Source organism: Ixodes scapularis, unplaced genomic scaffold (assembly GCF_016920785.2).
Source record: "Ixodes scapularis isolate PalLabHiFi unplaced genomic scaffold, ASM1692078v2 PGA_scaffold5__190_contigs__length_132052651, whole genome shotgun sequence".
Taxonomy (NCBI): domain Eukaryota; kingdom Metazoa; phylum Arthropoda; class Arachnida; order Ixodida; family Ixodidae; genus Ixodes; species Ixodes scapularis.
Window position 1 is genome coordinate 30,485,080 of NW_024609880.1, and position 16,409 is coordinate 30,501,488.

The following is a 16,409-nucleotide window of genomic DNA, read 5'->3' on the forward strand; positions in this document are numbered from 1 at the left end:
GGGGTATGATGGCACTTTTTCTCTTACTTATGCCGAAGTAAACAATATAAAAAATACAATCTGCACATTCGTTCAATGTTAAAATCATTGCACCGCCCCTTCAACAATTACGCGTCCAATAACTTCCCTCTCAAATCTTTGGCAATAGCGCCCGAGCAGGCGCGCCTCCTCAAACCTGGGCGGATATTCGTTGCAGGAACGGCGGTGTGCGGCAATCGGGTGCACCGATTCTTCGTTAGAATCGCAAACATCTTTTGTCATTATCCGCGCCGTGACAACACAATGGAAGTCATGTACAAAATCTGTTTCCAACCTAAAGTACAGCTGGGGCTTTATGTTGCGCTTTTTGCACTCCACGGCTGCTAGAGAGAAGGAAGTGACGTCAACAACGCAGTAAACGCAGGTTGGAGGTTGATTGGTTGAAGTTGAACCGCACTCCATATGGACGCGGGCCATTTCCGGCACTCCGCCGAAACATGGCACGAGCTGCTGGTAACAAGATTAGAAGCCAGTAAAATAATATGCACGGTTAGGAAAGCAGTCCCCGCCGGGAAATCTGGCAGTGCACCGCGAGATGGGTGCCCAGGGGACCCAGAATTAGCACAAGCAACAATTCTCGGGAGATGCGCCTTACTGCCTTAGAATTTTACGATCCATTCTGTATCAGAAAACAAGTGCGTTAGTGCTCCATCAATGCACCGGACAGATACAGAGTTTTATTTTCTAGATGGATAGTCAGAAAGATGGTATTACTAGTGCGTGTTTGTTTCAATAAAACTGTATTTGAGAGTGCACTTCGTCTTGTCTACTTTCTTGGGCCTGTTTATTCGGCGCTTTCGTTTAGCACGTGTAGCTATTTGTCCCGAAGTGACGCTCAAAAACACGCTCCCCTCTTACGCAGACAGCTGAAATGCTCTCTACACCTTTATTGGTTCCCAAACGCTATGGAATTTTCGTCCGGTACGTGTGTTGCTGGGTTTAACACGAAACACCTATGCGGACTCTAAGGTGCGCGCTCGCACCTTTACCGTTGATTCTCGAAATGACACCTTTGCGGCTCCGAAATGACACCTTTGCGGCTCCGACTTCACACCTCAGCCGTCGCTGTTTCCCCGTACTGCTTGCATAAGTGTTTACAATTTGTATGCACTCTACGGGCATTTTTCAAATATGGCTTTTGCAGTTTTGATCACCCGACTGCGAAAACAGTTCGCGTTTATTCTACAGATCTACAATATGTTCCTAACTAGCACAATAAATAAACATACGTAGGCGTATGTTCTGAATTTTCGGAAAGCGCAGTTTGAGCTCCCTAATATTCGAGCTAAGTTACCTTTGGTCTGCTTTACTCTCATGCAAAAGGCAGCGTGCGGAAACTGTCAGGCTCGTGTTTATTTCTTACGGTCGCATTGGTCATACAACAAAACTGTCGGCAGTCATGGATAAAAAAACATGCATGGAATGTGAGGTGCGTCGGCAAATAATTCCGTCATCTCCGCAGAAAACACCGTGACTTTTGCATGATGCATGAGCAGAAGGGGAGTGCGGTCTTACTGTCGGAAGAGCGGATACACATTCGGCTGTTTTGACAAACAAAACTGTCTGGCTTGTGTTTCTTTCTTGTATGACATTGGTCCTACAACAAAACTGTCTCAGACATGGATAAAAAAACATGCATGGAACGTGAGGTGCGTCCCCAAATAATTCCGTCATCCTCTCCGCAGAAAACACCGTGACTTCGGCATGCAAGAGCAGAAGGGGAGTGCGGTCTTACTGTCGGAAGAGCGGATACACATTCGGGCGTTTTGACAAACACAACGTCTGGCCGCGGTAGTATTTAGTGCAGACATAAAGGAACGCAGCGTGCCCGTCGGCCTACGCTCTAAGCGAAAAAGGAATAAAAAAAGTAGCAACGGCGCGTTTTCCTGCCCTCTATTGACGCATTCCCCAAGCGAACACGAGACGGGAGGAACGAGACGTTTTCCTCTTTCTCCAGCTCTTTAACACGGAACAACGACGAAGCGCTCGTTCTAACGGACGTGTTTTTCCTAGCTCCGCCGACATATATTTGTTATTTATATGTTACGTCGGGTTCGCGGAAACAAACACTCCGTGGCGTCAACATTTATTGCGGGCCAGACTAGCTCCAACAACGGTCTGTGTCCGACTTGATGTCCCACACGCGCAGCAGCGCAGAACGTGATGGCGCATGCATCCCCGGTTGCTAGACTGCTCGCCGCTGGCACCGCCATGCGGATGTACTAAACACACGAACATAACACCCCTTCCCCCTAAGTTCAGGCTCAACACTCGGCCAGTGCCAGCACAAAGTCTCGCAGGCGGGATGGGGCTTTCTGAGCTCGCTGCGAACGGCGCATGGTCGCTGGTTCAGGATCCCCCTCTAGTCCTTCCGGCGACACTGGCCGTGGTGCGGTCGTTGGCACAGGTTGGGACATGGTTGTGTCGCCTGCAGAGGGTTCAGCCGTTGGCTGCGCTTCCAACGAACTCTCGGCTGGCTCATTGCTCACTTGCCCTGGAGGTATCCCTTGCCGAGGATAAACTTCCCTTGGTGATGGCCCTTGTGTGGGGTAGACCTCTGGCTGTTGTTCTGTTGGTGCCGGTCCCTCGCTTGTGCAAGGGGCCATTGCCCGGCGCCGGAGCTGGTCAACGTGCCGCCGCAACACCCTGCCATCTGGGAGGGTCACTTCGTAGGGGATTGGCCCGGTCGCTCGGCCAATCACAGCGGGGACCCATTTTGGGCCACGGTCATAGTTGCGTGCAAATACAGGGTCCTCAGGCAGGAATGCCCGTGGCACTGGCAGCAGTCCTGTTTGCTGGGATGACTTGGCCGGAGCCCTGTCAGGATGCAGCCGGTCCAGCATGGTCGATACCCGGCGGCCCATTAACAGTTCGGCCGGTGATCGCCCCGTGCTTGAGTGTGGAGTTACATGCTGCTGTACAAGAAATCTGCCAGTCGCCGTGACCAATCTCCCTGCACAATGCACGACAGAGCCTCCTTGGTGGTTCGCACCATCCTTTCAGCCTGGTCATTTGTAGATGGATGAAAAGGTGCAGATGTCACATGGCGGATCAGGTTGGCCTCAAGAAACTCCCGGAACTAGGCACCCTACCCGGAACTCGGCGGACGTAAATTGAGGCCCATTGTCCGACACTACTGTGTCTGGAAGACCATGTGTTGCGAACAGCCTCCTTAAGGCATTGATCACGGTGAGCGACGTCATGGATGACACTGCGATGACCTCCAGCCACTTTGAATAGGAGTCCACTATGATCAGGAATGTCTTTCCTTGGAACGGCCCAGCGAAATCAATGTGCAGGCGACACCACGGCGCCCGGGTCGTCTCCCATGGATGGACTGGTGCTCGGGGCATCTCTGGCCGTGTTTCCTGGCAGGGAGAACATCGTCGCACCATTCCTCGATAGCCGCATCTATTCCTGGCCACCATACATAGCTGCGGGCAAGTGCCTTCATCCGAACAATTCCTGGATGTCCGGCGTGCAAGGCTTCGAGAATCCGGGACCGTAGCTTCAGCGGTATCACCACACGGTCACCCCACAGTAAACAACCTTTGTGGGCAGACAGCTCATGTTGCCTTGACACGAATGGTGTGAACTCAGAAGTGATGCTGTGCCTTGGTGGCCACCCCTTCCACACCACCCAGTTGAGTACACGAGACATGGTACGGTCCCTTGCAGACTGTGTGGCGATGTCAGCGGCTTGGAGTGGAGGTTCTGGGAGCATGTCCAGCAGCATAATGATCTCTGCTGGGGCCGGGTCGTCCTGGTGCTGTTGCATTAAGGGAATTCTGCTGAGGCTGTCTGCGTGGCCCAGCCGCTTCCCAGGCCGATAGAGGAGAGAGTACTGGTACCCATTTAGAAATATCGACCAGCGCAGCATCCGTGGTGACAACATCTGCGGTGTCTGACGGTCTGGGGTGAACAGCCCCAGAAGTGGCTTGTGGTCCGTGTGGATCTGATATTGGCGGCCCCATAAGTAGTCATGAAACTTTTTTTACACCTGCGACCACTGCAAGCGCCTCCTTATCAATCTGAGCATAATTGCGATCGGTGGTAGACAGTGTCCTGGAATAGAATGCGAGAGGTGCTTCTTTCCCATCAGGCATGTGGTGACTCAGCACAGCTCCTATTCCGTATGGGGAGGCATCACAAGCCAGGATCAAGGGTTTCTTTTCATCAAAGTGTGTTAAGACTTGGTTGGATGCCAAGAGCTCTTTCATCGCATCAAAGGCTCTCTGTTGTGTTCGGCCTCAGGCCCACTTAGCATTCTTGTTCAATAGACGGTGCAGTGGTTCTGCAATGGTTGCCTTGTGGGGTAGGAAAGCATGGTAGAAGTTGAGGAGTCCCAGGAATGCCTGTAGTTCAGTCTTGTTTGCTGGGCATGGGGCATTCATGGTGGCCTCGGTCTTTCCCGGTGTCGGATGTATTCCCTCAGCGTCAACTCGAAACCCTAAAAAGTCTACTTGTGTCACACCGAGTTGGCATTTTTCTTTCTTGACCTTGAGCCCTACGGCTTGAAACCGCCGTAGAACGTCACGCAGGCGAACGAGCAATTCTTCCTGTGAGGCTCCAGCTATAATCACGTCATCAAAATAAGCGATGACACCCGGTAGTCACCTCAGGAGGTTTTCCGTGAGACTTTGGAAGATGCCGGGTGCGACACAGACCTCAAACTGAAGCCTGCGGACGCGGAAAGCTCCCCGATGAGTTACGATGGTCTGGGCCTCTGCTGCTTCTTCGGTCACTGGCAGCTGCTGATATGCCTGTGTCAAATCAAGCTTTGCAAAGATTGTGGCACCTCCAAGGGCTGCCAGGAGATGGCTCACGACTGGCGCTGGGTATGCATGTTGTTGCAATGCCCTATTAATCGTGCACTTGTAGTCTGCACAGATACGCACATCCCGATTTGCCTTCAAGGGCGTGACAATAGGTGTTTCCCATTTAGCTTGATCCACAGGCTCCAGCACCCCTTGTTGTATGAGCTTGTCTAGCTCGGCATCGATTTTTGGCCGAAGAGCAAAGGGTACTCTTCTTGCCTTCAACCGCACGGGCGTGACCTCAGGATTGAGTGAAAACTGCACAGGTGGTCCTTTGTAGCATCCCAACGCTCCATCAAACACGGACCCAAATTCCTTAAGGATGTTACTGATCGCATGAGATGGCTGGGTGATGTGCTGCACTCCTACGATGTTGATGCCCAGGGCTGGGAATCAGTCCAGCCCCAGGAGGCTCTGACGCTCACCCTTGACGATGACGAGACGCAATAGGCCGTCAAAGTCCTTGAATTTCACCCTGAACATGCCATAGCCATGCACTGCGATGCGGTTGGCCTGATAGTCCTTCATCGTGATATCCAGTGGTTTCAGGGATGGCAAGCAGCCATTTGGGAAGATCCGCCTGGCTGTGGCCTCGGAAATGAGCGAAAAAGTTGACCCAGAATCCACCTCCATTTGGCATGGCTTGCCCTCGAGCATGACCTCCACATGTATCTTCCTCAGGGCCGGCGCGGGCACATCGTGGATAGCAGTCACGGTTTGATCGTCGCAGTAGGCAATGTTTGTGCGAGTCGTGGCCCTGACGTGAGGCGTCTTGCAGTCCGTCTCAGAATTCTGGCGGTAGTCCCGTGGCCTTCGGGACCGGCAGACTCGAAGTATATGACCTGTTTTTCCTCAGCCCCTGCACTGGGCATCCCGGAAACGGCACAGCCGCCGTTCGTGGGAGCCTCCGCAGCCAGCACACAAGGCGCCTCCCGTTCCTTCCGGGTCCCTCCGCTGGTCTATCCTTAGGCGCAAGACGTCCTCGGCGGCGTCTTGCTCGTTGTCGATACCCGCGCTTGTCCCCTGGTGCACGGGCTCGATGCGTGGTGCGCTTACGCTTGGGCGGGAGTCGCGGCAGGCTTCCCGGTCGATGACCTCGGCAGCGATTGCTTCCTCGACAGCACTGGCGAGGGTCACTTCTTTTTTAGCTAAGAGTCGTTGCTTCACTTTGTCGCTCCGCAACCCGAACACAAAACGATCCCGGAGCGCAGTGTCGAGGGCGGTGAACTGGCAATGGTGCGCTGTGGTACGAAGGGCAGCGAGGTAGGCCGCCGCAGACTCTCCCTGTGCCTGGTCACGGCGATGGAACTCGTGTCGCCTCGCAAGCTCTGGAGGCTTCGGGGCCAGGTGCTCCCTCAGCGCGGTGAGGATTGTTTCGAGGGGCGTATCCCCGAGCGGGGCCGGCGCCACGAGCGCTTTGGCCAACTGGAACGTAGCGGAGCCGCAACGGCTGAGGAACGTCGCCCGCTCCTTACCGGCATCTGTGATACCTTGCGCATCCAGGAAGAATTCGAACCGCTGTGCGTAATCCTCCCAATCCTCAGGTCGGGAGAAGTCGAAAGCCTCGATGTAGGCCTCGGTGGGAGCGGTGGCCATGCTGAGCGGCCGGGCAACGGAGTTAGCTTTCCTTGGCGGCCGCAGTGCCGCCGTCCTGCAGGAATCCCGTCTTCGTCGCCACTGTTACGTCGGGTTCGCGGAAACAAACACTCCGTGGCGTCAACATTTATTGCGGGCCAGACTAGCTCCAACAACGGTCTGTTTCCGACTTGATGTTCCACACGCGCAGTAGCGCAGAACGTGATGGCGCATGCATCCCCGGTTGCTATAGACTGCTCGCCGCTGGCACCGCCATGCGGATGTACTAAACACACGAACATAACAATAACTCCGAGTTTAAAAGGCACTCGCGCCCCGGAAAAGGGCCCCATGGATCAAGGGCGACCCCCCGCCACCCTCCGACCGTCGATTTTGGATCCGGGAGGGACCAGTTTGGTGAATATGGAACCCGAGACTATGGACACCTCGCTAAACCTAACGTCTGGAATGCGAGACACGGAAACTCAGGCTGCTGCTACAGGGACAACCGCGGCCACGGTGGGCCCATCGAAGGAAGGCCTTCAAATTGTATTGGACCTGAACACCCTCGGCAAATTGAACGAATTTGGTGTTGCGAGGGAAGATATCGGAAGGCTCTTTGTAAGCTTCTTGACCTACCTCGCTACCACGCAGCAAGGAAAAGGCGCGCAACCAGCCGCAGCAGAAAAGGTGAGCTTATGCCTTGGAAAAGAATATCCCACGATTGCTCAAGCAGCACAATTGACAAAGACCCCGCTAAAGAGCCAGAATGCTAAACCTAACAGGACAGAAGCCACCCTTTTGGCGGAAAATATCGAGGACAACTCCTGGACACTAGTCCAGAACAGGCGCCGCCGTAAACGCTCGCTGACGTCAATCGAGGAACCCGAGAAGAAAGCCGCTGCTATGTCCATCGATGAGAGGTCTGAGAGTAAAACTACCAGGGCCATTGTCCTTAAGCCGGTATGTAAGGAGGCAGTAAATGGCTTCAGAGCCAGGGACATCAGGCAGGCTGCGGAAACGGCAGGAATCGAAAGCCAAGATGATTTCAAAATCCAGTATCAGACAAAGACCAACACTATTACGCTCACTACGCAAGAAGAAGGCACGGGAGAAAAGCTGCTACGGCTTAAGGCAATAGAGAAAAACGGCAAGCAGTATACAGTTTGCCCCTACAGAGCGATGGAGAAGAACCAGATCCGCGGTGTCATACACCCCCCGGGAGACAACAGCGAAGAGTCACCAGAGACGCTGCTCGCAGACATGAAATGCGACAAGGCAAGGATTATCGCTGCCCGACTTATGGGTAAAGGCACAAGTGCGGTGTTAGTTACCTTCGAAGGTAACGAACTGCCCAAGAAGGTCGTCTTCTGCCAAGCAATCTTGAGCGTGAAAGAATACCGCCCGCGCCCGATCGTGTGCTTTAGCTGCCACGAGCTCGGGCATAAGGCGGATGTCTGCCCTCGCAAGGAACGAAGGTGCGGTCAGTGCGGGAACGTGCACGACGAAGGAATGGGCGAGTGCGACCGAGAACCAAAATGTCGTAACTGCGACGGCCTACATCCGGCCACCAGTAACGACTGTCCAAAAAGAAGAATTCCCGACAAAAAGAAGATGACACCCAAACCTCCGGCGCAAAATAAGGAGAGTTACGCTGCAGCTGCCAAGTCCATCACGAAGCGACCCAAGGCATCGGGGAAAAACGATCAAGACGAGCTTCCTACATGGATACCGGAATGGGCGAAATCTACCCAATGACAACAGCCAAGCCAGCAGGCATCAGACTTCGACGCCGAGAAAGAGATGAATAAACTCAAGAACGACGTACACATCGGCTTCAAGATGATCTTCGAGGCCATCGGAGCGATCAAGAAGGAGCTGGCGTTGCTGCGACATGGGAAGTAACTCCCATAGCAGTACAGGACAGGCCACCACGGAACAGACCCGCATTGTCCAATGGAATTGCTGCACATTTTCGACCAAAAGTGTAGAGCTGAGGTTGAGATTCAAGAGACAGCCGCCGCCGGATGTACTCCTTCTTCAAGAAACACGAACCCTGAACCTAACGTTCCCCGGCTATAGTTTCTACACGAACCCGATCATAGTAACTACGCCAAGGCCGAGCGAAAGGAACCCAGAGACGAAGAAAGGCTGGGCAGCAGTAGCAGTCCTGCGGCACATACCACATGCTCAGCTCGATACGGCGTCACTTTGCACTGGCAACAGAGAAGTGGTAGCCGTAAGGCTCAGTCACAAACGGAAGAGGATGACTTTAGCCCCCATCTATATAAGACCAGGAACGGCAACGGAAGATGACAAGGAAGCAACGGCATGGATAGGCGAACTTGTCGGTCTAGCCGAAGGGGATCCGATTGTCATAGCCGGGGACTTCAACGCTCGACACAAAGATTTGGGGTACTCCAACAGCACGAGAATAGGCCGTCAAATTAAACGCGCAATGAAAACTGCGGGCCTTACACTTCGCAACGAGCCAGGAACTAAGACAAGGATTGGAATGCACAGCAGGCAAAAGGACTCCACCCCGGACCTCTCCTGGGCCACTGCAAGCCTAGTGCTCGACTGGTCAACGTGGAGAGGCAATTTTGAGAGTGACCACTTTCCGGTAGAAATGAAAATCCATCACGGACAACGCAACAGAGGCAAAGAACAAAGACCAGTAGTCAAATGGGATCGTTTTAGGGAACTCCTTGAGACAGAGGACAGCCGAGACATCGAGGAGTGCGTTCGGACTGCTCTGAGCGAAGCGAAGACGAAAGTTCTAGTAAAGCCTGGAGCCCCAACACCGGACAATAACCTACTAAACCTCTGGGCCAGCCGTCTACAAGCACTGCAGCGGTACCGAAAGAACAGGACGCTGCATCTAAAAATCAAGCTCAAACGAGCAGCAGCGAGAGCGAGGCAGTACTCTAAACAGCTCGGTCGCGAGAGGTGCAGGACCCATTGCGGGTCCTTCAACGCACGAAACGGGCTGGGAAGAGCTTGGAGAACTTACAAGGGACTGGACGGAGCAAAGCGCAAGACAAGAAGCGTTGCGCAGAACCTGGCCCTCAAGCTCAATATCAGCGAGTCAGAGATGGCGATCAGGGCTGGAGAATTGTTCTTTCCCCAAGAAGAAGATACCGCAAACCAGAGACCGGTTGCAATGAACATTCGCACGCCAGAAGAGGAAGGAATGGAAGACCCACTAAATATGGGAGAAATAATCGAGGCAATCTACACGGCGAAGACCAGTAGTGCTTCTGGCCCAAACGAGGTGACGTACCAAGCTCTCAGAAACCTACCGGAAGAATCGAAGCAGAAACTTCTCAACAAGTACAACACAGTATGGGAAGAGGGTTTTCTACCGAGAGCCTGGAAACTCTCGTGGGTCACTCCAATACCGAAGCCCGGCAAACTGCTTGATCGCATTGAAAATATGAGACCTGTATCTCTAACATCTAATATCTGTAAGACGATGGAGGAAATCGTGCTCAGAAGGATACAATGGTATTTGGAAAAACACGAACGCCTGGATCCCCGGCAAACGGGCTTTCGCGAAGCAATGGGGACACAAGATAGCCTCAGGTTGCTTTATGAGGAGGTGCTGGCTGAAAAAGACAAACAAGATCCACGGCTCGTGGTCGCCCTGGACATACGCAAGGCGTTTGATTCAGTGCCGCACTGGGCAGTCGTCCGGGAGGCAAAAGCAAGCGGCATCCGTGGAAGAACTCTGAACTTTATTCAAGACTTCCTGCGCGACAGGAGGTTCCAGGTGAAGATCGGAGGGACCATGGGCCCAGAAACGCCGATTAAAAGAGAAGTGCCCCAGGGGGCAGTTCTATCACCGACCCTTTTCAATATGGTAATGGCGGGTCTCCCAGCTCGGCTTCGAGTCATCGAAGGGCTGGGATTCACCATCTATGCGGATGATATGACGCTCTGGACACGAGGGGGATCCCTGGGGGAACAAGAGAGCGCGATGCAGCGGGGCATAGATGAAGTAGCCACCTACCTGGCAGAGGTGGGGATGGAAGCGTCATCAGAGAAAACGCAATATATGATGGTCGCTCGCCCTAGGGACCACAGGAAAGGAATAGCAGGCTCAGTACGGCTAGAACTCAATGGACAAGAAATCGGCAAAAAGCCACATATCAGAATCCTTGGAGTCACCTTCGAGCAGACGGCAAGGAGCACGAGATGGATCCCGGAGATGGAAAAGGCGTGGGCTCAGGGTCTCAAGCTCATAAAGAAAACAACAAGTAAGTCCTGGGGAGCAGATGAAAAGGCTCTGCGTATCCTCACAGAGGCCCTTCTCACGTCACGAGCACTGTACAGTTGCAACTGGCTGAATCTCAACCAGACGCAATGGAAAAAACTCGAGAGACTTAACAACCAATCGAGGCGAGTTGTCACGGGCCTTCCCAAATACACTCCACTCGAAATGCTAGAAAAGGAAGCACAAATGAACAACATAAAAGACAGGGCCGAAACCCAAGCAATCGCTCAGTTTCAAAGGCTAGAGCGCACTAAACATGGGCGTAGATTCCTGCAAGACCCGGGATACGAGACAAGCAACAAGCCGCCATTGGAAGAGGCGCTACCTCCGTGGCAGGACGAGGTGATAACGGATCATCGGCCTCTGCCTCAAGTTTTGAACCAAGGGAAGAGGGCTAGAGCCACTAAGATGCACGCGGCATGGTGCGAAACACATGCGCCAAACGAAGAAGTACGTTACACCGACGCCGCAAAGAACGGTGACAAAGTGACATCTGCCTGGCACGACGCAAGGAGAGGCAGGACACAGACCGAATTACTGCCGTCGGGCACGATGGTGAGGGAGGCCGAATTGAGGGTGATATTGGCGGCGGCCCAGGATATTGCAGGAAAGAGCGCGACGGCACCTCACGCCAGAATTTTTACAGACTCGCAAGCAGCGATTAACGCAACACGCAGCAGCAGACCAAAGGGCCGAACAATAAAAAAAAAATTAAGAAAGTGGCGACGGAGCTTCGCATACGTGGCACCGACCTGCGCATCACATGGCTTCCCGGGTACAGCAAAATCCCCGGGAATGAGAGGGGACACAGGGCCGCAGCGGAAGAAATATTTCACGGCTCCGCGACTGGCCAGACCTCTCATTCTGAAACGAATAACACGGTAGACCCGGAGGAACAGGCTGAACTTGCCAGGCAGGCGAGGAAGGCCTACCTCAGAGGGTTGCTGCCGTCAGAAGAAGACAACATACCAACGAGCTATACCAGATGGGAAGCTGTCCGAGTCCGACGGATCAGGACCGGAACAGCATTCACAGCGGCCAAACAAGAGAGCTTCGGTCTCGTCGACATCGAGGGCACGACATCGTCGACATCGAAGGCCTGCGCTGGGAACAACACAGCCATACTACGCCACCTCCCCTGGCACTGTGCAGGCCTGGAACGGCTGAGGAAGAAAGCGATCCAATCTCTTCGGGAAGAGGACAGACCGGCGACGCTCGAGGAGTGGTCCCGACCCCAGGGAACACCGCAGCACAGAAAAGCAATCCTCGATTCCCTGATGAGCTACATCAGGGAGACGGGGACCCATCATCACATTTTTTTTTCACATCATTCATTTCCTTTTTCCCCTAAAACCCCATGCCCATCCTTCCTGTCTCAGGCCACCCCACCAAGACAGCCGAACCACTCATCTCATCAATAAACATAATTCAACAACAACAACCTCTTTCTCCAGGCAGACGAGAGAAATGTTCCGATCACACGTCCCATATTCTTTCGGTTTCGTTTTTCGAGCGCGTCGCGCGCGTTGTTTAATAAATGTTGTTGAGTTGATTGAGCTTCAGCGGCAGCGAAGGCCGCCTGTTATTCCGTCTCTTAGTCCAAACATGCAGAACATCTCGGTTGCAACACAGGTTGCGTGGGAGCTAGGGCGTTGTTCATGATGCGGAACGAAAGTTCGTCTGCTTCTTGGCAGGGATTCTGGTGACGTCAGAAGTCCAAGCTCTGATTGACTCTGATTGGAGGATAGGGGGCAGATTTCAAGGCTGCTTGCTTTGAGGTCTACCCACTATCCTTCAATCAGAGCCAATCAGGGCTTGGCGTGACTGCTCACGACCGGCTCCTTAGCAGAGCAGCCGGTAGTAAGCATTCCCAAAAGACTTAAAACCGGTCTTGTCTCAGTAGGTCGTACTCAAACGGAAGTGTGTGAACTTAAACGAATTGTCCAGTGAAATTTCGTTTTTCAGAAAACAATAAAATTATAGTGTCATTGCTTTTAGGCTTTATCATCCGCGCAATATCAGAATTTTTAATCCTCCGCCGCGCAAGTAACTCTATTTTAAGGTGCAACCCCACCCTTGGTTAGTGTGATTCTGAACCAACAGATGGCGGTGGGATCGCCTTCCAAGCCTGTTCATCAATCCGAGAAATTGTGGGTGGTGGCGCTTCGATACAGTGTGGTATTTTTCTGTATCCTGAATTTGACATCCCTGGTCCTTTGCTTGTTTTTCTCTGCACGAGCTTTCTTTGGAACGTGCACAGCTGCGCCAGTTCTCGTGCAAGGGGGCCAGTTGCCTACGCTTCGAGCTCACGTCTTTAGAAAATGTGGGCAGAACAAAACGCGGAAATCGTCCTGAGCCAAATGGCGAGACACATGCACAACCAAACCACTGACGCGTAGAAATATATAAAATTGCTTGCGCGCCGTTACCAGAGATTTCGGAGGCCAATTACACATATTTCAATATGATCAGATTTATGTTGACACGAATGAAGGTGATAAGAGGACGAATAGTGAACTGAAAAATAAAGGCTTAATGGCGAACTTGTGCCAAAAAAAAAAAGTAAGGAAAGAGCGTCGAGGCAGCAGAAAAGCAGGCCGCAATTCGGCAGCGTGACAGAGAGCGAGAGCGAGAGTGACTCGACGAGGTCGCCGGCAGCTGCTTGTCTAGAGTGCGTCACCATCTCAAAAGTTCGGGAAAGAAGGTTCGAGCGTCGCGCGCTCGGGGCGAGGATCAACTGGCACTTTCGAGAACAAGAAAACGGGGCGAAAATTACGCATGGTGAAAGAATGAACGCAAATCTTCCAGAAATCCGTGACTGAGCGTTGCTTTCTCGGCTCGGCGGGCGGCAATATGACGGGCCGGTGCTTTTGTCGTGCATGTGTTTGCCTCTTAGTGGATTTCCAGGAAAACGAGCTGACGGAATAGACTTATGTGTCCAAAATTCTAGCCTAAGGAATTAACCACCTAAAAAAAAACTATTTTGGGTGGTTAGGTGCCTCATTTAGGTAGCTGGGTGTTCATTTTGACCAAAACCACGAGACTGGAAAACACAAAAAAATGACACTCAGGTTGAGATGTTGAGTTTGGTAAACCCAAAGTAGGGCTGGTGCGGGAGTCATAATAAAAAAAATGCAGAGGTTAAAAATTAACTTACAACAATAAATGATAATAATTAATTATCATTAATTTCATTATTATAATAATTAACGAATTCAGTGATAAATGCAATGACTGGCCAGGCAAGGATTCTTGGTCTGTGGATAGCTTTTCCACAGTTTAAGCATAGTACAGGATGTTACAAAAAAAATTACAGGGTCTGTTTTTTTACCGCAAGAATAAACTAGGCATCGCCGAACGCTCATTTTCCGCCCGAAGGCAGCGCTAGAGGTCACTACCAGATGTCAAAATACAGCCCAATCCGATACTTTATTCAACATTTAAGTTATTTTCTAAAACGTTCATTGGGAAAATGGCGGCCGACGGAGCTTTCGAATACATGCGGCTCTATGGCACCAGAAACCGAAAACGGGCAAAAATGGGCTTCATTTTCCCATTGAAATTTTCAGAAAATCACATAACTTTTGAATAAGGTGTCCGTTCGGGATGAAACTTTGGCATCTGGTTGTAACCTAGCGCTACCTTTTGGCGAAAAATGAGCGTTAAACGATGCGTAGTTTATTTTTGAAGTAAAAAAAAAAAACTGCATTTTTTTTTTTGTGGCATCCTGTACCAGTTTTAATTTGGTGATTTATGCGCGCAAGCAGTGGTGTGCAAAAATGAAAAAAGATGCAAACGGGTACAGTTTGACATTGTATAAAATATAGTGTAAGCACTCACATATGGTACTTAAGAATGAAACAGCCCTACATTTTGCACTAGCGTTGAGTGTATCGAAAGTTAAGGATGCATCAAAGGCTAAAGCTTCTACATATATACTGCTCAGGCCATTATGTTTGAAAGCTCATAGTACTTTATTACCCTCAGATTTGGTGTAAGTCCTCTCCTCATTGCTTGCAAGAAAAAAAAAGGAAATATTCTAAGCTTGGGTTGATAGAAAAACTCCACCTGCTGAAAGCTACCAATCATCTCGGCGCCGATTATGAGTATTCACTGCATGCCGACGGTCGCGTGCTTAGAACGAGTTTTTTCCCACGTGATTTCATACAATCACAGTTGTTCTTGACAAAAAACAGTGTTTACTCAGGCAAGCGGGCATATGTGAAGCTTATAATGTTTTGTATTGATTGTGGCACACGTGGCAAGTTGCATAGGCTTTTTTACAATCCGCGAAATAGAATGCTTCTGGGTTACCTTGGTCTCTAATGCATGTAGCACACAAAAGAACACGAACTGAACTGCAGTGGGAAACGAAAATAAATGATGATAAACAAGCGTGTAGTCACGCGAAAACTGAGGGCATTGCACATATTCAGAAGATAAGCTTTGTTTCACTAAATAAATTACCAGCAAATTATTTGGTTTTACCCTGCGAGCGAAGCAGAACATACAAGTGCGAGCATACTGCCCTGAACTATACTTCCAGTGAACAAACGCACCATCCAAAGCATCGAGTTTGTTTTTATAGCTCTTGGTACACTCAAACCTTTAGAAACACAATTATAATCAATTCTATTATTTTTATTATTTTTATTAAGTGCGCCTATGTGTTTTTTTTGTGTGTGTTTTCTTGTCTGTTGCGTTCACGTGCCATTTTCTTAGATATATAATATTTTTCCAGAAGTCTGACACCTATAGTCTGGTTCATCATAATTAAGGGCCGAATAATCAAAGATGTAGACAAAAAAAAAGAACGTGAACAAGCGAACACACATTAAAAATGCAATGTAACGGCACATTCAAAACTAGTCGTTAGTTTTTTAGAGAGCAGCAGTTTCGTAGGGCGACATTGTTACCCGTTGAAGGTTATAAAACGTCCAGCACAACTGTTAGCTCGGGGTCTTTAACGTGCATTACGCAGTATATGTGGTACACGATCGCACGACGGTAGGATGCAGATGGGCGACTGAACCCAGGGTCTCTGCTAAAGCCCCTTGATAAAGGCGTTTTTTACAAGTACCGCCAACCATTGTTGGGGAAACGCGCAAGACACGTGCCACGAGCCGGTGCTCCGCCGCTTGTTGTTGAAGCGATGTTTATTAGAAAATCGACGTTGTTGTTAGTTACGCTCTGGGCGCACTTGTCACTGTCGATGGGGAAGGGAATTAAGGGAAAAAAGAGATAGAGAAGGAGAGAGGGGGAAGGGGGAAGAGGATTTTTTCAGAGTGTTGAGTTTCTTGCGGCTTTCGGTACAGAATCGCGACTCCTGGAACTCCCGAAAACCTCTGGATGCAAGATCTCTAAGAGCCCCAGGAGCCGCAAGCAACCCAGATCTCTTGGAAGTCTTAGAGGACCTCGAGGAGTTCCGCGCTCCTCAGGAAGCTGACTACACTCTTGAGTGCCTTGTCCGTAGTAGCTCGTGAGGCTCTTGGTCGCAGGAGTTCTTCCAAGTTGGTATAAGGTAGCCCTAGGCGGGAAAAAGCATCACGGAGTTTGGTGCGCTCCTCTTCGTGATCACTGCAGTGCAGGAGGAGATGTTCGGCGTCGGCCGTTTCCTCGCAGGTCTGGCATATGGGGTCAACATTGGGTCTGAAACGACTCATCCACGCCGGGGTGAAGGCGCTTCCGGTCCGTAATCTGTG

General features: G+C 51.1%; 1 protein-coding gene across 1 annotated transcript; it reads right to left on the bottom strand.

The window, feature by feature from the left end:
- Positions 1–2,944: 2,944 nt before the first annotated feature.
- Positions 2,945–3,434, bottom strand: LOC121838051 (uncharacterized protein K02A2.6-like). The gene is made up of 2 exons (XM_042294037.1): positions 3,132–3,434; positions 2,945–3,100 (listed from the first exon to the last, which is right to left on the bottom strand). Exons 1-2 carry the CDS (start codon positions 3,432–3,434, stop codon positions 2,945–2,947), a joined length of 459 nt encoding a protein of 152 aa, XP_042149971.1.
- Between the last annotated feature and the right edge of the window lie 12,975 nt (positions 3,435–16,409).

Coding starts and splice junctions, on each gene's coding strand:
- LOC121838051 (XM_042294037.1), bottom strand. CDS start 3,434: ATGGTGCGACGATGTTCTCCCTGCCAGGAAACACGGCCAGAGATGCCC. Junction 3,101..3,131: donor TTACGTCCGCCGAGTTCCGG/GTAGGGTGCCTA, acceptor GAGTTTCTTGAG/GCCAACCTGATCCGCCATGT.